The sequence below is a fragment of the Apaloderma vittatum genome, unplaced genomic scaffold, assembly GCF_000703405.1.
Source record: "Apaloderma vittatum isolate BGI_N311 unplaced genomic scaffold, ASM70340v1 scaffold6258, whole genome shotgun sequence".
NCBI classification, from domain to species: domain Eukaryota; kingdom Metazoa; phylum Chordata; class Aves; order Trogoniformes; family Trogonidae; genus Apaloderma; species Apaloderma vittatum.
In genome coordinates, this window is record NW_009728920.1 from 35,468 (window position 1) to 58,287 (window position 22,820).

The 22,820-nt window shown below is 42.8% G+C and overlaps 1 protein-coding gene across 1 annotated transcript; it reads right to left on the bottom strand.

Annotated features, from left to right (window-relative positions):
• Positions 1-21,564: 21,564 nt before the first annotated feature.
• SLC35D3 (solute carrier family 35, member D3) lies at positions 21,565-22,585 on the bottom strand. Its single transcript, XM_009874243.1, has 2 exons — positions 22,549-22,585; positions 21,565-22,388 (listed from the first exon to the last, which is right to left on the bottom strand). Exons 1-2 carry the CDS (start codon positions 22,583-22,585, stop codon positions 21,565-21,567), a joined length of 861 nt encoding a protein of 286 aa, XP_009872545.1.
• Positions 22,586-22,820: the final 235 nt, after the last annotated feature.

The window sequence follows — 22,820 nt, forward strand, 5'->3', positions numbered from 1 at the left end:
GGCGGCGGCCACGGGACCGAACCGGCATCGGTCCCTCTGCAGGGCAGCCCGCGAAGCAAGGCAGGGAATAACATTTTCTTTCTCCTCAGCCAACTTAGTTATCTTTCTTTTGTCTTTGTGTTTTGGTTTGGTTTTAGCACTTCAGCACTTTAAACCATTAGAAATTGGCTTTGGGATGCACTGCCCAGGGCAGTGGTGGAGTCACCGTCCCTGGAAGTGTTTAAGGAGAGGCTGGATGTGGCACTTGGTGCCCTGGTCTGGCCGATGTGGTGGTTTTGGGTCATAGCATGGACTTGATGATCTCCGAGATCTTTTCCAGCTCCAGCAATTCTGTGATTCTGTGACACCGTTTAAATCACAGTAATGAAACGCACCTGCGGCACGTGGGTGTGTGTGCGAGGGTGTGTTCTAGGATTTCCTGGATCCTTCGGTTGCTTTGTGCTCACAAAGTGATGTTAGCCCTGCTATCCCTGTCTCTACCCAGTAAGGACTTCAGAGGATAGATTTCGCACAGCACAAACACAGCTGCATTGGGGTGAAATACAGCCATTGCCACACTTCTACACTTCGTTCGCTAAAGAAAGGCAATGGCTGGGTCAGGATGTAACTGCAACCGTTTTACCAGGCAGGTTCTAACAATTACCTGACCTGATCTAGGGATAATATTAGGACTAATATTCGTTTAATTCTGGAGCTATCCCTAAAGACTATCTGTAGTTAGGACTTCCAGTTTATACGACCTTAGAGAAATACACACATTGCTTAGGTCTTCCCCTGAGCTGATGGAAACAACTCCAGTATCTGCTCAGAAAGTATACACATCAAGCCAGCTCTGCTGTGTGTCCTCCAAGTGAAATGAAGTATAGCCTCCCCTTGGCAGGTATTCTAGTTGCATGAGTGTGCTGTGCCTAGGTTAGAAATAGCCTTGCTGGGTTACTTTTCTCTTTAGATTTTTCAGAAGCAGGAATCTGAGACAAATGTCCTCACATCAGCAGGACTTTGGAAAAGGAAGTAAACTAAATGCAGGTCATCATTTACCAGCCACCATCTGTACCCTGAATCATATAAAAATACCATCAGCAGGCTGGCTGAAGAACACACAAGAAGGCAAGAATCATAGAATAGTTTGGGTAGGAAGTGACTTTTAAGGTCATCTAGGCCAACCCCCCTGCAAGGAGCAGGGACATCTTTAACTAGATCAGGTTCCTCAGAGAACCATTCAGCCTGACCTTGAATGTTTCCAGGGATGGGGCTTCTACTGCTTCTCTGGGCAACCTTTTCTAGTGTTTCACCACTCTCATTGTAAAAAAAAAATCCTTCCTTAAATGTAGTCTGTATGTACCCTCTTTCAGTTTAAAAGAATTGCCCTTTGTCCTATCACCACAGGCCCTATTAGAAAATCTGTCTCCATCTTTATTATATACTTCCTTTCAGTACTGAAAGGCTTCTGTAAGGTCTCGCTAGAGACTGCTCCAAGTAAGTTGAACAACCCCAACTCTCTCAGTCTCCCTCCTCTCTCAGGAGAAGCCCCTCAAGATATTTGTCCATAGGTCTGAGAGACTGGCTCCCAGGAGGGAACACATATTGAAGCCCTTTTTACCTGTCTATGTAGAAGGTCCCCACCAGGTGCTTCTCTGCTTTGAGGGTTGTGACTATCTTCTTCTTTCCAGATAGGAGAGATGTAGCCAGAAATTTCTGATAATTCCATATGCAGTGAGTTCTTGCTATTTTTTCATTATTCCTTAGAGTCATATTTATCAGTTCCCTAAGAAAAGGTCAGAGGAAAGCAGAATCCAGTAAAGATCTTAAGTGCAGGAACCTGCCCCAGACTGGACTCTGAACTCTGATCTGGTGCCCAAATTAGGGCTCAGGAGGCACCTGAGCAATCAGTGCTCAAGGCAGAGAGCCCATCGTAAGTTACCAATCCAAGTCACCAAACAGGAATGTGCAAGGGGTAATATTGTGCCTTCCTGAGATGTCAGCACCTTGCGCTAGATGTAAAGAAAGCTCCTACACTTGGTATCCTGAGCCCTGAAATATCTTCTGAAAGTAGATATTAAAAGCAAGAAAGGCTCAGTCTTTTCTTAAGCAGGATCACTAGGTGGTAATGGTGTTACCAGTATATTTGAAAGGTTGGATTATTCATCCAGAATGTGGGTCACAATTTAAGCTCTTCCTCTGCCCAAGGGATGATACAAAACAGCACCAATCTAAACACTCTGCACACCAAGAACTCTCAAGGCTATATAGCAAATAAAGGAGGAGAATTTTTCCACCTCTCTTGAAGAACACAAGAGGAAGCAACTCTGTCACTTCTTGTTAGCAATGGGAACTCATGTATTCTTGTCTCTGCTCTCCATACTGGTTATCTGTTTTATTCATTAATCTAAATGATACCTACAACGGAAAGAACAGCAACTCCTCTGGTTGTCCTGTAGGACAATAGAGCAGCCAGCATGCAAGTTGTGGGGAGACCAGACTTGTCAGCGTGTATGAGACATTCTCAGTATAGACAAATTGATAAAGCCCTTAGGGAAATCTAGGGAAAATAAATATAAAATTGATTTCTGGATCCCGGTCAGGCTCAGACATAATTGAAGGATATACCCTGCCAAGACTCAGATGATGCCATATCTGAACCTATCTATCTTTTTCACCATTTAAATATGCCAGTTCCACACATCTCATACCTCCAGCCACTGAAGACATATTTTCAACAAAGCATTTCTTTCTTTCAACAAAGGAATGAGAACCATAGAGGACAGAGCCATCCCACAGCAAAAGCTGTCTCCAGGAAGAGCAGGACTCATAGCAACCATGTAAGAAAAAAACCCATACTAATACAGTTTGAGAGAGTAGAAGGACTTGAACAGCCAGGCATAAACTCAAGGATAATCCAAGGGTGACAGCAAAACTTTACTTCAGCTGTTACCAGCAAAGATGATGTAGAACATGATGAGTAGGAGGACATAGCCAAAATGGCTCAGGGGGATGAGTATATGCTAAACTGTTAATTTCTATTCATGATTTGAAAACAGAGCATGTAATCACAGAGAGGGAAAAAATAGGCTATAAATTAGAGCAAAGCTTATTATTGGAGAGTTAAAGCTCTGGAAAGGTTTTTCAATAGCAGCAAAGGGCCCAAACCTGGCCATTTTTAAGAGCTTCATAAATTAATATAGAGTATTATATTAAGGACTGGAAAAAAATGACCCTATATATCCTTAGCAGTTACAGGTTCATGTTTATAAACCAGGGAACAGAGACTCAAAAGTCTCAAAAAAAGTCCCTGAGAGGCCAATCACAATCGCCCTTATGTGGGATCAAAAATACTGTTAGAACAGAATAAAATTTCAGCCAGATCAAATAATAGTGCAGACACTGCCAAATTTTGCTTCCAATTCTTTAGTTATTACATTACGTGTGGATGAATTTCCCATTCTTGGCTGTGATCTGTAATTAATATGTTTCATGTAAATTCTGGACCTTCTCCTCACTTTCTACATGGTCACACAACAAGCACGAGTCCTCGAAATGACAAGGAACATTTAGTTACCATCGTACTGAGAGCAATCCTCTATGTCCTGCCACTCTTACAACAAGGAGACCATTGTACCACGAGGCTGGGAAGCCAGGGAAGCAGTAATGCCTCACATACAGTGACAGGAAAGATGCCGCTTCTGCAAAAAGTTCTTACCCCTTCTGATAGAGCAATGCCACAAAAGGGCACTTGAGGCCTGGAAAGAGATAGCACTTGAACATGTAGCCAAGGTACAGTCCTCTGAAAGATAAAACTGGTATTGCCCAGGCTCCCTAGAACACTTTCAGATCACTGTAAACAACCTGGTCTTACTTTGAATCAATGGCTCAATGCTCACAGATTTTCAGCAGGTATGAACACCATAGGTAAAATGAGGATGTGGACCTGGTAGCAATCTTGCAGAAATAGTACTACCAATAGTTTGTATTTTGCTTGAGTTTACTTTACAAATTTGTTTTAAAAAAAGCAATCCCTTTTCCAGAGAAATTCAAATAATTGAGAGATCTGTCAAGGCTTTTCAATTGTTTTTCTCTTTGAAGATAAATAGCATGCTTTTATGTTCATATACAGAATCATCTGCTGTGTAACTTCAGCCCATCGGAGACACTGACAGTCTCTGAAAAACAACCAAAGGAGCAGGAAGCCAGCTTTAATCATTTATAACTAAAATATTGTACAACATAGAGAAACTGGGGAGAATAATTCTACAGAGGAGTCCAGAGTACTGTATTCCTTACAATTACCTGTCTTCAAAGGAAAGACGGACTTTGGTGGTAAAAATAATAGCAGTGCTCTAGTTATATTTGCTACATCCTGTATGGATTAGTTTCATTCAAGTATGATCTCTTTTGGTGGCTTTCAAATTTACATTATGTCTCTGAATATTTTCTATAGCACCTTTTGAGAACTTGGGGGTTTAGGCAAATTGAATATTGTTCTCTCTTTCATGTAGATCATCTGGAATCCAGTCAATGACTCATTTTTTATAGCCCTTTTTAAAATTTTGTTTTATTTTTAGAGCAAAGAACTGTTTTTTATTTATTGGAGCCTATTCCTTTGCAGAGACATATTGTTCAAGAAATCACAAGTGATTTCACGTAAACACTCAGGAAGGATCAGAGACTGGAAAGGCTGTAGAGGCTGTAGAAGTTGTAGGAAAATCTGAGGCTAGAGTACAGCACTATAATATGATACAATATATTACAGCAAATATCAGATTAAGTGGAAGACCTACTTGCTGCTCAACACATCGCAAGCCTTTGCTACACTTGTTACTTTGGGAAGGGATGGGGGAAGCTGCATTTGCTGCACAACACAGCAGTGACAACATGACCCAAAGAAGAATTTACTGTGTTTAGCTGTGACAGAGTAATGCTGCTGCTTTCCTGGGCACAGGGCAACTACCTGCTGTCTCTCACAAAACGCAAACCTTCCTGTGAGGACTCCAGCTCCAAACTTCAAATTTCCAAACCTTTCAGCTCTAAGTACAGGGAAATAGTAGCCTGAAGCCTGACCACGTTGAGGGTCTTTTCCTCTCTCATGGATAGCCCCAGACCAGACCAGACAGGAGAGAGTCTCTGGGGAAGACACATTTTTTCCCCACTCTTTTACAGCGTTTTGATGGTTACTACCCCATCATTCTCCATCTACAGCATATGGTGCTCCATTTTCACTGGCTTCTGGAGGCTACATTATTCCCCTCTGGAAAAAGCAGTAATCTGTGACAAGGAGAGCAAGTACACTGTCACAGATATCTAGGTAGCTATTTCTATAGGTCCCATAGCATGCTCTCTGTTATCAAGAATAGTAGGTACCCTGTAGAGGTTTTTTTAAACAAACAAACAAATCACACCAAAAAAAACATTATGGATGCACAGAAAGCTGCCTCACCAGAGCTTTTGGGGTCAGGCTCATGTGTGAGTTGGACAGCTCAGGAGTAGTGCAGCTCTGTTTACATGGTGCTACACCCATGTAAATCAGTCCAAGTAATCCCATGATGTCACACAGAGGTACCTCACATGTCTCTGCACCTGAGGCAATCCCTACCTTAGATAATTTTCCCAAGAACAATAAAGAGAGTATAGAAAGTAACTCGTACAATAATCCCCAGAGCGGACCAACCCAGGACTGTCACAACCCATTTTACAGAGGAGGAATGAGAATTTCAAAGCCCTTCAGAAGGTTTTGGGAATGGCAGTGCTTGGTTTCAAGGTTCCTTCTTGCCTGGTGGAGTCCTCTGCCCCTGTAGAAAGATGCAGGCCTGCAGTTGGCTCAGGACAGGGATGGGTGGCATGGTGTGAGAGTCAGAGACTCATGCTGCCAACCAGGATCTGCTAGTATAGGTAATGCTGAACAAGGCAGTGCATCTGAAGATGACTCTCGGCAACGTATTTCAGTTCTTTTGTTCACTCGGTGCCTGTGGTAATTTGTCTAAAGCTTGAAGTTTGCCATTTGGTCATTTTTGCAGAGCTAATGAGGACTAAGCTGATCCTCTATGCCCTGCAACTGCTCGCTTTTTGTTATGTTGCCGCAGAATTACCATCTTCAAAATGTAGTTAGTAGGGAGCCTCCAGAACATAAGAGATTCATAATACAGAAGTATAGCATAGACCAATACTTACCAGTGAAACGCATTAAACATCTTTCATCACAATACAAAAATCAGCAGTATTTTTTCAAATGAACACTCATTGTTTGTCAGTTTGGTCTCATTGAAGTCATCTATGAAACTCCAATTAACTAAACAAAAAGAACATAAAAAAAGCTGTTTACCTCTCACACTCCACTTAGCTTCTAAAGTGTGTGATACTCATACATGCCCAAATCTCTGTTACTGGTAACTCAGCAGACAGGAGTATTCATCTGAAGCAAGAAACAATGTTAAAAACCCTTATAATTTACTCTGCCTTACTTGGGCTTACAGTCAGAGGCAGAACTTTTTTTTCTTCTGCTGAAGAGTGAAAAATATTGTCTGAGGTAGCAGAGACATTTTCCATCTGCAATATATATGCTCGGTTCATTGCTACAGAACACTAGACAATATCATCCCGAATGACAGCTCAGCTGAGCCTTTCACTGAAAACAATAGACTCTGGGCTCAGAGAACTTTTCTGCAAAGAGGAAAAGAGCATGTGGACAGCTGTTCTACAGGAGGGCTTGCTGCACCTTCTTTATCTCACTTCTACACCTGTGAGCTCTCTTCATTACTTCATCTTCCTCTCTTCAGATAGAAGCTATTATGAATTGTTAAGGAACATTGCATCATGTATTTTACTAATAAGAGCTTACCCACAGATGGAAACCTACGTTAGATGAGGCAACGTTATCTGTCTGCCTTGACAGGTTTGTGAAATGTAAGCAATTTTATTATGTACTTGATGCAGTTCTATCTCCTAGCAGCACATAAAATTGAGGCGGATCGCTCAGTATTTTCCTTTGATTGCAGTCTTTGGGCAAGGACCATCTCTTATATAAGCAGAGCCTGACACAATAGGCACCTGATTTTGTCTGTGTCCTCCAGATACTTCTGAGATGCAAATTCTAAACATTATCAGTTCTCAAGGCTGAATTATTTCTGAGTCCTTCCGCTGCATAAAGCTGCTATAATCCACTTGGTGTTGTGTCAATTGCTTTACAAAATTAAACCTTTGTGCATTTATTGCAAAAGCTCAAGGAAAATATAAAGGCCCAAGGAGAAATACACACAGACACACACACACACATGTCCAGGTGTTTGCAGAAACAATCCTCAGCTGCTGCCTGTCTCTGAAGTCCATAGTCATTGAATCTTCTGCCACTGGCCAACCACAAAACCACCTCAGTTCAACCGCTGGCCACCTACAGCACTTCAGTTCTACTACCAGTTCCCACCTGTACATCCAAACACTGCCAGGAATAACAAGATCAGATGCCCCCATCACCTGACTCTTTGGTGAGCACTGTAGTAGCCTGTCTAATTGAGGCAAACGTAGAGACATGAGGAGCTGAACCAGCTGAGATCCTTGGCTCAGAAAAGGGAGCAGAACAAAGAGTTCCTGTGGGAACAGGTACCTACCCAGCTGCTGAAACAACTTAGAATCTTGCACCAAGGGAGAATGTGTTGGCGCATTCTTGAGTGGGCTCTGGTCTCCTTGGTGCAGCAGTTAGAAAATGACCATGGTGACTGGGACTGTTTCAGCTCCCTCTGAGGCACAGGAGACAACTGTTGAGCTCTGAGCTGGCTGGTGCAGCCAGAGGGTTCAGGATTCAGCTCCTGAGATCAAGCCTTAGGTGCAACACATCACTGTACCCAATTCTGCTTTTTGCAGCCCTCTTGGCTATGCATAGCTGAGGAAAGCCTGTGTCTAATCTACTCAGAATATATACAAATCTTTGGAATCTGGGAGGGGCTGCTCACCTTAATGTAGGGGTGGAATGCTCCACAGGGAAAAGAAATTAAAATCAGATTTTGCCATCTGTGACCACATGTCTTTGTACCACTCTTTTGTGCTTTTGGAAAGTTCAGCCCTGCATGCATTCAGCTTTTAGTGCTTTTAGGAGATCTTCCAGCCATGTGAATCAAATTGTCATTGAATCCAGTCACTTCAAATCAGATCAAGCGTTAGTCTTCAAATTAAAATGTTAAATATAAAAATCGATGGAAGCATTTTACTATTGCACTCTTGGGATTATTTCAGAGATACAGTTACAGATTTCAGTCACCCGTGGTTGCCTGCAGAGGCCGGGAGTATCTTTCAGTTTAGAGCCGTGCCTCCACTTACCTTCCGCATACACACACATGGGTGTTACTCATCTGAGTGACATACTCCTGGGCTAAACACACAGCGTAAATTTGATACCTGCAGCCCATGGCACACACATGCTTTCTGCTACTGGGTCAGCAAACAGGCCTCAGCAGCTGGGAAATTTCTGAAAATTAAGTACTTGAAAATTGGTGCTGGGCTATGTGTGTTTTACTGGACACTAAGCCATGCTTGAGTCATCAAGTGTAGGTTCCTCAGTAGGGAAAACCAGAGCAGAAGGACAATGAAGGAAGTCTTCATTTAGAACAGCCTTAAGCCTGGCTAGACCAAGGTTCCCTGTTGACTCCAAAAGTCTGGGCATTGGGACTTACCAAGTATCCAAAGCATCTGGCTCTGGGTTGCACTCTCATTTAAAGCTCATGTATGTAAAATTTACTATAGGATTTTGCTGGTTTAGAACTGTCCTCTGCCACCACATGCAAGATCCAGCTAGATCCATCATCCAGATCATGATTTTGAACCATTTTTAGTATTCTTCATGTCACAAAGTATCCTGAAGCCCTAGCACATCTCTTCCATCCTGCAAGGCAAGGAGCTGGTGCCTGCAAAGGATGCTGTAGTGGAAAACAAACGGTAAGAGGCAGCATGTAAGACCATTGCCTCCTACAGCTGCAAGCCACTGCTCAGCATTGCACAAGCTACCATCCCAACTCCAGTTAAGTGTTTTGTAAACATGATGGGTGGGAGTCATAAAATGGAGGTTTTGATGACTACCTATTGACAGCTCAACATTGTGCTTGTAAACTGGGGTTGTCTAGTAGCTCCTTGAGGGGGTTGGAGCAGGTACATCATTTACTTGCATGGCATTCTCTTAGACAGATGGTGTAAAAGGGCACTGCCTATCTTAATTATAAATATTGTATGTCTGTTTGTGATTAATGTGATGTTTAATAGCTGAGGAGGTAAGGAATTCCAGGCCATACACTCAAAAGCAGTCAGTGCTGTTGAACTATTTCATCAGAACTCAACTGCCTTTGCAAGGATCTTTCTTTACTTCTAACCATTCTGAGTCACAGTTTTGACACAGAAGAGAATAAAAACTGAGCAAACAAAGTGCAACAAAGTGCAACAAAGAAATTAATAGCAGGTAAGCAGTTGTTAAAACAAAGATCGGGGGCAGAAGGGAGTAAGTAAATTAGAATCACAGAATCATAGAATCATAGAATGGTTAAAGTTGGAAGAGACCTTGAAGATTATCTAGTTTCAAACTTCCTGCCATGGGCAGGGACACCTCTCTAGCACTAGCCCAGGTTGCTCAAAGCCCTGTTCAGCCTGGCTTTGAACACTTCTAGGGATGTGACATCCACAATTTCCTTGGGCAACCTGTTCCAGTGCTTCACCATCCTCATGGTGAAGAATTTCTTCCTAATACCTAATCTAAATCTCTTTCAATTTCAGGCCATTGCCCCTTATCCTATCACTACAGTATTGCTGAAGTCAGGTTTTCCAAGACCTTTGGAGATGGAGGATGCCTTGAGGAAATCTTTACAGGTTTTCTTCCTAGAGAAGCGTTAGAGAAAATGTACAAATGACCATACTGGGTCAAACTAAAGGTCCATCTTCCCTGTATCCTATCCTCAGTAGCACCGTAAGCAGGTGCCTGGGATGAGGACAGGAGACTGTGCATGGTCCATCCTCTGAATACTCTCCCACGCTCAACATTTCTATCTCAAAGGACTTCCTGATATATCTATGGTTTTCTGTATTTATTAACCCTCTGTGGAGTTCTCTTCCACGTACCCATGCCATAAAGTAAACTTTCAGTTTCCACTACATCCTTTGGCAGAAGTGCCACCACTCTACTACCTCCTATGCAAAGGGCATTTTTATTTGTTTTGAACCTAGAGCTACAGCTCAATTCTCACCTTACATCAGCTAATTCTGCTTGAAAAAAAAGCCATAATGAAAATGAATAGTTACACCTGAGGACAATAAGACACAGAGAAAATTCAGGGCTAGGTGTGGAAAAGGCCAGTCTGCTCTTGATGGCACTGAATAGTCACATAACATGGACACAATCACTTTACACGGCGCAGATGTGGCCAGAAGGGCCAATGGTGCAAAACTGCCCCAAGATTTAACAGTGTGAAATGCAGCAGAACAGTAAAGAATATAAGAATGCCACTTGTTGCTAAACTGAAGATTAACCATTTCAGATATTCAATTAGCAGTAATTTTGAGATGCTCCTACTTAATGGATTCATTCCAATTAATGCCAGTATTAATGCTCTGCCTTTAGTCTGTTAGCATTCCCACGCCCTATTTTTCACTTTGAAGGTACCAAACCATCAAGCCAAAATTAATTCAACCAATGGACAGTTCTGTACCACTGGGCTTTCCTAGCAGGGATCAGACAAGTAAAAGAGGAACCCCTTGAAGTCGGTCCAGGGATTGTATTACTTAATGTTTTTAGCCCCTTGTTGTTTCAGATGGGGCTGAGTCACGCAAAGGACCGTTTGGATAACTGAAGCAAACACTGCTGTGCAAATCCACACTACCCATGGTCTGCTGAGCTTGCTGGTTGCCAATGCAGAGCAGCTTTATTGATCTAAGGTCTAAAGGGAATCATAAATCTCTGTAATTTCTGTAATCACAAACATTCCTAGAAATACAGAAATGTAATCATAATTTTCTTCTTGCCATTGCCGGATGGATCCTTTCTGCATCCTTTAACCTACGTGTGTTTTATTTGCTGTCCGTCACCAGGAGTGGTAACAGACAGAACAATTAAATGTGGAGCAACAGAGTGTGTCAGATAATGTGGAAAGCTCAGCAATTCAGGGCTAGTTGCAGCTTAGGGGCTAATGCTCACATTGCTTCTACAAATGTTTAACACTGTTGAGGAATTCACAGGGTATACATACATAAATACATACATATATACATCTAGCACAGTAGGGAGGCATCAGAATGTCTAGGCATAGCTCTAGTGTAAATAGAGAAGTTAATTTTTCTGCATACAAAATTGGTCATTTTAGTAAATATTTAATTAAAAAATAACAAACTAAATGAAAAAAAAAACAAAAACATTAAGTTACAGTCTTTCTCTCTCCCAGCCCCATAGACTGTTTATTCAGGACCTGCTGTAAGAAGGTGGGAGGAAGCCTGTGACTGAGATGGGGAGCCTGTCAATGGGCAGTTGGAAGACGGACAGTTATGTCCTCAGGTGGATCTGCCATTGATGGAGGAAGTTTTTAGTCTCCACTGAGTTCATCCTTTCCCCATTTCCTGCACCAAACATTCCTCACCCTGCGTTTTGCCAGCAAAATGATTCTGAATTCAAGGAATAGATATCTCCTGGAATAGTCTGTGGCTGCACACAAGGCATTGGGTGAAAACCTTAACTAATGAGAAAATGACTGCAAACTGTGTAGCACTTAGAGAAACAATGGTCAGTAAAAAAGCCTCCATTCAACGATTCCCACAGGAAAATGCTCCACAACATGGGAAATTGTAACAAGATAAAAATCCTGAGCTACACCTCAGCACCCTCTGTGACAGGTATACCAAATCACACTCCCCTCACAGGAACTTTTTTATATTTGCATGTTTATGTCCATCATTTCCTGACTGGGAGAGATGTTTACAGCTCATCAGGGACCTATTTGTCCTGAACCAACTCCTTCCCAATCAATTTCATTTGCATTATGGGACCATGACAGTGTAGCAGAAGAGGATAGGCTCTTTACTTTTTTTCGAAGCACATTGATCTCACCAAATCTACAGAATTAACCTACAGTACAAATCAATGGATGAAAACCCAAAATATTCAGGCTTCCTGTTGCAGAAGCAAGTGACAGGGCAATTTCAGAGGGAGTGCAATGCTGTTTACAGTTCAAAAGAGCCCAGCAATGAAATATCTGGGTATAGTCCAAGTCTAATGGACTTTATTTAAACATACACACTAACCGTGGAACACAGCAACTCCTGTCAAAACCGGTGTAATGAAAATGCCGGTTTCAGTGGATCATATAATCTTTGTCTCACATATTAGACAGACCAAAAACGAATAGAGTAGTTCACCCAAACCCTCACCAGTCTTTAAAAAAGCAAGTTAGCAGAAACAAAGGTCACTAAATCAGCCTGAAGGCTGCAATCAAAAAAAACAATAATACAATCAGCACTTCTGGCTTCTGCTTTTTTTTTTTTTCTGGTAATACTGCAATGTGAATACCAGTTTAGGAACTGTCCCAAAAGATATGTGGGTGAGAATAGATCTACCCCTGAAGAAAAGAGGGCAGCAAACAGGACCATTGACCTGAAATGGTTGTGAAGTTTCAAACTTCAGCTGTGTACACAAAGGTATCCTCAGACAGAAAGATGTGGCAGAGGTATTTATTTCCAGCCTCCCAGGTCCCTGTGTGTTATGGACAGGGGCTGCTCCAGCCAGCAGTAAGTTCCTGAAAGTTCTGTGGTGCTCTGGGCTGCCGATGGCCCAGACAGAGGTAGCACCTGCTGAAGCACCTTATGGGCTCCCTGGACCTACATTTGGATCAGATAGTGATACTGGATTTAAAATAATCCAAATTATCTATGTCTATCTCATTAGTACTCAAACATTTATTCATTATTCTGCCTGAAAAATGCAGAACAACAGCACTGTAAATCTTTGAGAATGTGTCCACTGGACTCTAGTCTTTTGGCTTCCTTTGTCTTTCCTTCTGTTTTGATAGTTTATAATACTCTTATATTATTACTCAAGCTTAGCATTTTAGTTAAAATGAGAGCGGTTTTCTGCATGAATCTGCAAAATTGATCTTGTGTGTCTCAACTGGCAGCCACCCACAGACAGACTTCATGTGCCCTAATGCTGGAAATGCATTTACCTAAATTAGATATCCCATCGCAGCAGAGTGCACCGATAGCAGGGGCATATCAGTGCCACCCGCGCCCTGGGAATCAGCTGGCTACTCCTTATCTTACAGGAGATTGAATTTATGACATTTTTTATTCAAAGGCTCAACTGTAAAGATGCCAGATTTGTTTGTCAAGTCAGCTCAAGAATAATACTAAATCCCTGATGTTTTCAATTGCATTTGAAGGTTCACTGTAGCAAAGCCACTTTACAGAGCTCATTCATTATTACAGTGCTTACCTTTACACCTTTGTTTTTGCAGCCACTTCGAAGGCAATCACCAACTCAGCCTAATCCATTCCATATGCTGAATTATTTTGCAAGCTCAGCCACTGCTGTATTGCCTGCAGGAACTTGCTTCTTAAACTTTTCTTCTAAAAAATCCTACTAGCAGATTTGCACTTTTCCTTTCAGAAATATAGAGAGAGCTGTGACTTGGGGAAAAACAAAAAAAGGGTAATAAAGGAACAATTTCTGCTGCAGTAGTAGCCTGCCTGGATTGCACAGGTAAAATTTGTACTATTAGTTTGTACCATTCCCTTCCCTCACTGTGATGCTGTTGAACGCCTGAGCTGACCTGTTACCCTGTGTGGGGGCAGGGCTGCAGCATGCCAGCTCCCTCTGAGGTGCTTTAGGAAACTGGCAAACCCTTAACCCCACAAGAGAAGACTCACTCACGCAGCATCAGTGGCTAGAGCTACTCTTCAGAGCCTCTGCAGCTCCAGTCGCAGTTGCTCAAGGGCACTGGCACAGCCCCAGGCACTGGTGGCCCTTCACCCAACCTGACAGCACATGCAGAGCTGGCAAAAATTCCCTTCTCCTGCAGCAGATGCTTTTATCATTGGCTGTTTTGTCACAGCAACACGAGTAAATAGATTTTTTTGGGAGTGGAGTGTTTCCTGACATTGCTTTTCTGGAAATGTGAGTGTTAGCTCCTCAAGCACAGACCTCCTCTGCTCGGTGGAATAGACAATTAATCCCAAAACCCATGTCTAAGCCTTTCCTCAGGCTGGACAGGTGAAATACCAGCCACTACTGAGCCCCTAAGGCAGCAAAATGCTTTAATTTGGGTTCATGTTCTCCTCAATAAAGGCTCAGTCAAGGCACAAAATAAACCTACACTTAAATGTTTTGATGCAAAGGCAAGGACCACTGCATGACAGCATCTGTCATGATAGCTGGGAAGGTGTCGCAGTGACCACTCTGTATTGCCATTTAGGAATCTGCATTGACACAGCAGCCCAAGTCTTCAAAGTCCACCAATTTGTGTCAGTGTGTGAAATCTATGCAATACACTATAAGGAGCCTCACTGAGAAATAATCTCTATTATCAACCTGTGCTTTAAATGCAGTGATGCTGTGAAACCTCTGAAGGCCTTACTGACTGTGCTTGTTCACAATGAGTATAAATCAGTAATGAAGCTCAAACACAGAACAGCACGTCCTTGTCTTTGTCTGGGAGTGTGGGATCTGATGCTGCTTGTGTGATGGCTGTTTTCCCTGAAGAAGAGTAACGTGGTCTGTGCCAGGCCCAGGACCACCCCATGCCCTACCTGGTCAGCCACCGGTGGACACACAGAGGTGAAGTTTGCAGAAAGAGAACAAAAAAATCAACGGTACTGAATTGACACCAACGCTCAGTGAAGACCAAAATTTGCAAGTTTTGAGGAAAGGCACTGAAATAAATAAAACTGGGGAATGTCTGAAGCTCAGATAACAACCAGAACTCTTCCTGCAAAATCCTTTGTTGCAAAGTCAGTTCTGATTTTCATTCTCATCTTCCATGTCTTAAAAAAATACAATAAACCAAAGGGAACAAGTTTCATGTGATGCATACACTTCTCTTCAGCAGCTAGCTGTTGCTTAGTGTTTCTCTTGAACTGTAGCATTGAATACTTGGGGCAGCTGGTTCTGTAAAAGACTTTTATGAGTATACAAGTACACTTAATCATGGTTAAGCGGACCTTCCAAATAGAAAAAGAAATAGCTCTGGTTGTGTTGGAAGACACAGCTCGATGCAGCATGATTAGCCCAGGTCTGATCAAGCCACTGCAACCTTCAAGTGATTCGGAAGATTTCAGCAGCCAGAAGGCACCCCAGGACATGACCAGATATTACAGACCATTCTGTTCTTGCTTAACTGTTCTAATTAATTAATTAATTAATTAACAGTTCCATTTTGAAAGTCCAGCGCAGTCTCAGGGATCCTTGAACTGTGTTGCTGACTTAGCAGTGATGCCTCTTTGGAGGGGAGCTCTTCACAGAAACCTGCATCCCAACTTCCCTAAGTTATGCAACTTTTTCTATGATGCCGTACAAATGCATCTCAGTCTCTTTTCTTTTAGAAAATGTTGCAACTCCTGGGGCCAAAATCGTGTGACTGTGCACTATCAGTTTTGTTATATGCATCAGTCTTCTGGAGCTCAACAAATATTCAGATTCTGTGGCATGCCAGCCACTGTGCTTGAGGAAATGCATTTTTTTCTTATTCCTTAAAAATTGCGTTAAGGACATACGTAGGTGATTTTTTTGTGCTTATCATAACATGTGTTGTTGGACATTTTCGATGTCACTGAACTCACCCAAGAAGGCACATTGACACAGAAAATCTCTCTCCCCTTCAGAGCCCAGGCAGGCTCATGGTGCGGTAATCAAAAAGAAAAAAAATATCATGTTTTACCTTTTTAATCAAGCACACATCGTTTGGAATTAGACAGACCATGAGGATAGATTTACAGAGACACTCTGAAGACCAAAAAAACACTGAAAAGAATTAAACCAACTCAAGATGCAAGGGGTTAATGGTGATATACACAGCAGCCTGTAGCCGTTTTTATTTATTGATGATACTCAGTATTTACAGCAGTCCACAAACATGACTTGTTTACTATCACAACCAGTTCCAGCTCTCTATTCTCTCTTATTTGACCCCTTCCTATGTCAGCTAAAAAACAATCCGTGACCTTGGAAATTATAGCTCTGTTTAAAACAAATCCTGAGTTCTGTTAAAGAATTGTTGAAATCTGGTTTGTTTTGCCAGGAACAAAATCAATAGTACCTTATAAAAAAATAAAGGTGTAATTTTGAGAACACAACGGCCAGTGCTTTGATTTGATAACAGACAAACTTATTAAAAAAATTAGCATGTCCAAAGCAGAATTTTTTACGTATGCCCAGTAAGAAAAATATCACAGGACCACAAACAGCAGATCCACTCACTCCCCTCTCCACAACCAAGTAATTAACTGTGCCTCTCTCCTCATGTGTATCGCTCTTTCACGGCCACAAATTCAAGTGCATTCACTGCAATTTCATCTCACTATTTGGCCCTTGGCTTCCGGTGTCATCGTTATTTCTTTCCTCGTAAGAACAGTGACAAGCTGAAATTTGGTGGAGGAGCTGAATCCCAGCTTCCCAGGGATGTGGCTGTGGGAGAGGGATATGAACTGAATCATTTTGCTTTGCTGCAAACTCTCACCTTTTCCTACTCATCCTAATTCTTAATTCTCACATTTTTCCCATCCATCCTAATCTGAATCTCAGCTTCAAGCTGTGTTTTCATGCTCTCTACCCAGGCTTTCATTTCAGGCATCACTCCTATTCAAACGCAACGTCTAGCCTTAAAGAGTGACTGCCTTCCCTAATTTCCACCAGTAATAAAAATGAGCCCGGCTCACCAGCAATAACAAAGGGAACCTCTTCTTGGGTTAACAGGTTTATTGCTCAAAAATTATCTCATTGTGAAAAAAAAATCTCCTTCTGGTTTTACGTGTATAATGAATATCCAAACCGTTGTGCACAAGAGGGAGATTTCGGTACTGGTTGGCAGTGAGACCTTTCAGTCCTGTGCCCATCCTGCACAGATCCCAGCTCCCCAGGGTGCTGGTACACAGCCCTGGCCTCGCTCCACAAGAACCTGGTACACAGCCAGGGCTGAGCTATATAGGGAGCTGGTAAGCCAGGAGCTGGTGTGCAGAAATGTGCACAAAGGTGACAAGAAACAATCTGGACATATAAGATCCCATTGGTCCATCCCTTCTCTGCCCTTCTATTAAAAAAGAGGAAAGTAGTAACATGGCAGAAGCCTCTGTGACAAGTCCTCTGCCACTGGCAGGGATTTTCGGGCTGGACACTGGAAACAGGGTTTGGGAAATACAGCAGGAACAAGGGAAGAGAAAGGAGGGCATGTGCATGCTCATCAGTTCCAGAGAGGAGAGAGGTTGAAGCGAAAAGCTTCCTGATGACCTCCAAAAAGCTACTGAAGCATGAATATAGCAGCTAATTGAGAGGCAGAGTTGATTGCCTCCACTGCACTTAGAGGCTTCAGGTTAAAAAAACCACAGAGCTAAAAAAAAAAAACCACACAGGAAAAACCTCAAAGCATTATTTGAAATTAAACAGGAAGTAAGGACGATACGATTGTGAGACAGAAAAGAAAAAAAAAAAACACACAGGAAAAACCTCAAAGCATTACGTGAAATTACACAGGACACAGGCAGAAAGGGCAGGGAGACAGGCATCTGTAGTGTTAAACCTTAACCATGACAAGTAGCAAAATGATCAGACATTAATTCAGAGATAAGCGCTGAAAAGCTTGCACCTTTCTGCCTCCTGAAGCCTTTGCCTGCAGCAAACAGATGTAATCAAATTACAAGAGGCTATTAAGCACTGGCAATAAACTACCCCTGGACATACACAGTACTGTGGAGCCTTGCTTAACAAACTGTGAAATTTCTTTCACTCTCACCTGCTTTTTTTGCAGGTTAATTTTCCCTCTGGAAGTGACAGTAAATGCAGGATCAGCTTGTCAGTGATGTATGCAGATTTTTTACTTATCCTTAGAAGTTTTAACTGCCCTTGCCTCCCATACTGTCATCACTTTGATTTCTTTGAGAAAAGAACATGTTCTAGAAAAGATAGCCAGCCTGGCTTTCATTTCCCTGTTGCACATGTACTTGTGTGCACGCGTGTTCTTGTTTGTGTGACATGGTAGAGCAGGTGTTACTCGATGATGTGTTTACAACGAAATTAATGTTTATTCTCAAAGCAGTCATTGTGCATCAGGTTCATTCATTATCCTGGAAGGATAGTTTCTTTCTCTAAATTGTCCTGCAGGCACATTTGTGTGGAGTTCTAAGATGAAATTTGTAATAATCACCAGCCCCAGTGTCTGGCACAACCCACTTTCAGCCACGGGCATGTTACATACCTTTCACCTGACACAAACAGGCAAAAATTAACACTAAAGTAATCTCCTAGGGCTGCCATGAGACACAGCTGGTAATACAAATACTTAACATCGCAAAATAAAATCAGTATTAAGTCCTTTAATAATGCAACAATTAGTAATGGGCACCATCTTACACATTCTAAAGTTACAGCAGTAGCACCAGTGACACTAAATCATCTTAAATACTTAACTAAAGAAATCACTGCTGAGAACCACACACACTTCAAGCAGCGCTGAGGACTTGGCCACTTTAGATTCCTGTGTTCCTTTGTCTGTCCTCAGTCCCTCTGTCCACAACATTATTTATAGTGTGCGGTCACATGCTGAGGAAACTTGGATGGTATAAAGGCACAAGAATAACTACAAATGAACCAAAAATGAGCACCCCAGAGTAGCAACAATAAGAAAACCAGAAGGCTTTTGGAAAGCAGTGCATTTTATTCCCACATCTCATTCTGGAGTCTTCCGCCGATGCTATTAAAATACCTCAGCACGAGGCAGTATTTTTATTTTATTGTGCGACAGTTTCTTTTACTGAAAAAGTGGATTGCATTTGCCAAATTCCCATTTTATTTTAGGGAATTTATGGGTATAAACAGAATACAATATAATTACATTTCAATTATACATGCAAATGTACAACATTGTAACAGCGACTTTTTTAACAGTCAACTGTTCAAATTTCTGGAGGTTTCTATTAATATTTCAACAACAGCAAGCGGCAAAACGTTGAAATCTCCCAGGAAAAAGTCCTGCAACAAGGAAGAGCTTTCTACAACACGTGCCAAACATGGAGTGTACGCTAAGAGATTTAAGACTGGCATCCAGGTAGTAAAAAGATCCACATTTCTGGTGGAGAGAAAACACTGAGCACGGTGAGGACAGATCAGGAATGTGGGTTTCTCTTCAGCTATCTGTACAATTACAATGCAGTTCAATACCGTAATGAATTCAGTAATACAGCAACTATAAGTCATAGGCACAAACTTCTTTAATCTAGGATGCATTTTAAAAACTAACAAAACCCCTATTAACTATAAACAATAAATAGTGCTTGCCTTTTTTTTTTTTTTCAGAAGATGCTGCATGGAGCTTGAGCAGAAAGTAAACATTGTATTTCAGCATATAGCTAGTATCTTTCGATACTCACAAGCAATGTGTGATGTACAGATCTCTCTGCCCTGTCCCCCAGCTCAGCAGCTATTGGCTTTTAGACTCAATGTCTTTATAGCCAGTGTTTTGAAAATTCATGGGTGATGCCAGGTCACCCAACTTCTGCACTCACTCAAAAATCATACTGCCGCGTCTGATGCCCCTGCCTGCTTTATTGACAAGAATCTAAAGCTCTCCCAGAGATCAGTTTTGCAAATATCCCCTGCTGGGTAAATTGCTCATTTCGGATTTCAGTGCCAAATGTGCTGTGAGGCTACTGCTTCCTGCTTGGCTTGAGAAGGCTTTGGGCTAAGCGCTGCTTAATTAGGGCTGTGGGAATAATCGATTTTCAGTTCAGTGGCTTAATAACTAATAACAATAATAACAACAACAATAAACAGCTTGGTTTATTTTTTCAGCAGATAGTAATTTGTTTAAGCCTGCAGTCAAGATGACCCGATGGCCAGAGCACCCTTTTGGGATGAGGAAAACTTGAGAGTCAAATCTCTTCTCTAACTGGTTCTGAGCAAAGATTTGACCCAAGGACTCCCACCTGGGTATCCTCAGGCTAAGAAATACTCAAATAGTTACTCCCCAAGTCTTTCCCAATAAACCTAAGTGGTATAAATTATTAGCATATTTTCAGTAGAGGCTTCCCGCTTCCCATGGAAGCGTTTGAGTGGCCAGGCTGGAGAGGCAGTTCTGCCCCTTGCAGCCCGTGGGGACAGTCTGAGCACAGGGGAGCAGCTTCCGTCAAAGCCACAGAGGTCTTGGTGCCGAGCACACAGAGTATCCTGGCCCACAAGGGCTCATCCGTGGGATCTGCCGGGGTACACCACAGTTCCCTGCCCACCTGGGCTCTCTTCTGCTGGACATCACGATGCGGGGACAGCGAGGGCTGATAACGCATGAAGCTGTGTCCCAACACATGGTCAGGATATAGCAAAACTGTCCCACAAAAGCACCCCTGGGAATGCCGGAGAGATGGTGTCCCCAGTTCTGCTACCAGCCTGTACTCCGAAGAGAGGCAGAATGGAGAGGACATCTAGGTTCCAGTCCAGGCTCTGATTCACCCTACTTTAGGGTACAAGGAGGGGACAGCACAAGGCACACATTTTCTTCCTAATTTTTTTACAGCCTTCCCAAATCAAATCCATACATGCCAACATTTCCAAATTCTTTTATTTAGGTCAAGCTAATATTCCCAATGCTACGTGTAGTTAAAGGTCATAGAAAAACATCCTTCTTTTGCTAACCAAAGCTTCTACAAAGTTCAAGTCATGTTCTGCTCTCATGTACACCACCACAAGACAGAAATATTTCTACTGAAGACAAAAATCACTCAAAGCAGGTCCAAGTCCCAACCTGGCCACAGAATCAGAGGGAGTTTCAATTCTTCAGTTAAGAGGGTGAAATTACACCAATATAATTGAAGTGGCACAACCTCTAGCCCTGTTGCAATTGCACTGACACAGAGGAGCACATACAAGTACAGTTAATAGGAGCTTATATATTGTAGGAATATATTCATATAGAGTACCTATAACTGGACAGATACGGATATGGAAGCACATCGACAGAGCCTCTTAACGGTGTTAAAATAACAAGGCTCAAGACACAAGCTAAGCTATAGGTCACTGCTGTGTCACCAGCACCGCCAGCGAACTCAATGGTACTGATGTCCCTCACAGCCCAGGCTGCTGGGCAAGCACCTCATGACTTCCCATTACCCAACTCTCTCGGAGTCCGCAGCAGAGGACTTGGCACCTTTAGCTGTGGTGAGTCTAAAGTGATGTACTGAAAGCAGCTGAAAGCAAGCCCAAAGCATGAGCAAACTCTGACCTTTTGCTTTTTGACAATGAGGTAAATTCATCCTACATGATTTGGATTTGTCAGCATTGATGTGGAAATGTATGGTCTGCCTTTCCCCCTGTACAGAGAACCAGGTGTTTGTCCTCAAGCAATAGGTTTTCAAACGTGCTTTTTAAGGGTTTGGTAGCTCTTCATTTTCTATCAAATAATCTTTCTTTATATAATTAGCACCCCTCACCAACCTCCATACTCCAAGGTAGGCATCCTTCAGCAAACTCCTGTTCACTTCTTGTGTGCTGGTGGCTTTTTCCTGGACCGTCAGTCCCTCGGCAGGTTTCTCAGTGCCGTCCTTCTCTTCCTCTCCGCTCTGGCTGTCTCCCTTGGCTGATCCTTCCACTGCTGCTTCCTCAGACCCCTTCTCCTGGGAAATCACCTCCATGGCAAACAGGTCCCCAGCCTGCCTTTTCTCCTCCTCTTCTCCACCTTCTTTCTCCAGGTCCTCATAATTGCTCTGCCGTCTGGTCTCAATGTACTTGGCCACACAGTAAATGACAGACCCCACGGTGTTGACCACAACACCAGCTATAAATAACTTTGTGGGCTCCACATCATTGAATGCCACCATGCCCACTGTGATGGTTGCTATGCTCTTGACCACCCCCACAAAGCTGGTGGTCACAGCCGAGTTAATATAAGTGCAGTGAAGGGTGGTAAAGTTCATGGCACAGCTAATCAGAACGCAAGCGATAAAGATGCATACCATGGCAGGGTCCTTCCACCCTGGGAAGGACCATACGTTGATGGAATCCATGCTGGCAAATGAGCAGATGATGAGAAAAGGGGTGGCCGAAACAGCAATGGCATACTGAGCTGTCAGGGGTCCATATTCACTGTCTACACTGGTCTTCTGAATGAGCACCAGGTAGGCAGCGTGTATCAGCACTGCCAGCACACCCGTCACATAGCCCATAGCATCCCCGGTTAGGTCGCCAGCTCCTGTTGGGAAAGTCACAGAAAGAAACAAGCATGGGGTTTGCGTGTGACACAGAAAGAGAGCACCATTTTGGGCTGGAGGGGTATTCAGGAAACAGGTATCAGTGCACTTCCCCTAACTCCTAGGATTTGTCATGCTTGTCCCAAGGCTGGACACGCTTACCTGCCCACAGATACATCTTCTTGTTTTTTTCCTTCATGCCACAAATCTACTGAATGTCTTTCACTCTCCCCCTATAAATCCTGCAGCCAAAATCAGATTGCACTTGTTCTTTTGTGAAGACACTGTGGGAGATTTGCAGCTGAAACCACACATACACATAGAAACCCTTTGGCATCCTCTCACCAGCACAGGCACATGTCAGCTCCAGCTGGCAGGGCTGCCTGACCCCCAGCCCCCCCATCCTCCTTCTGCCCTCCTGCTCACCCCAGCAA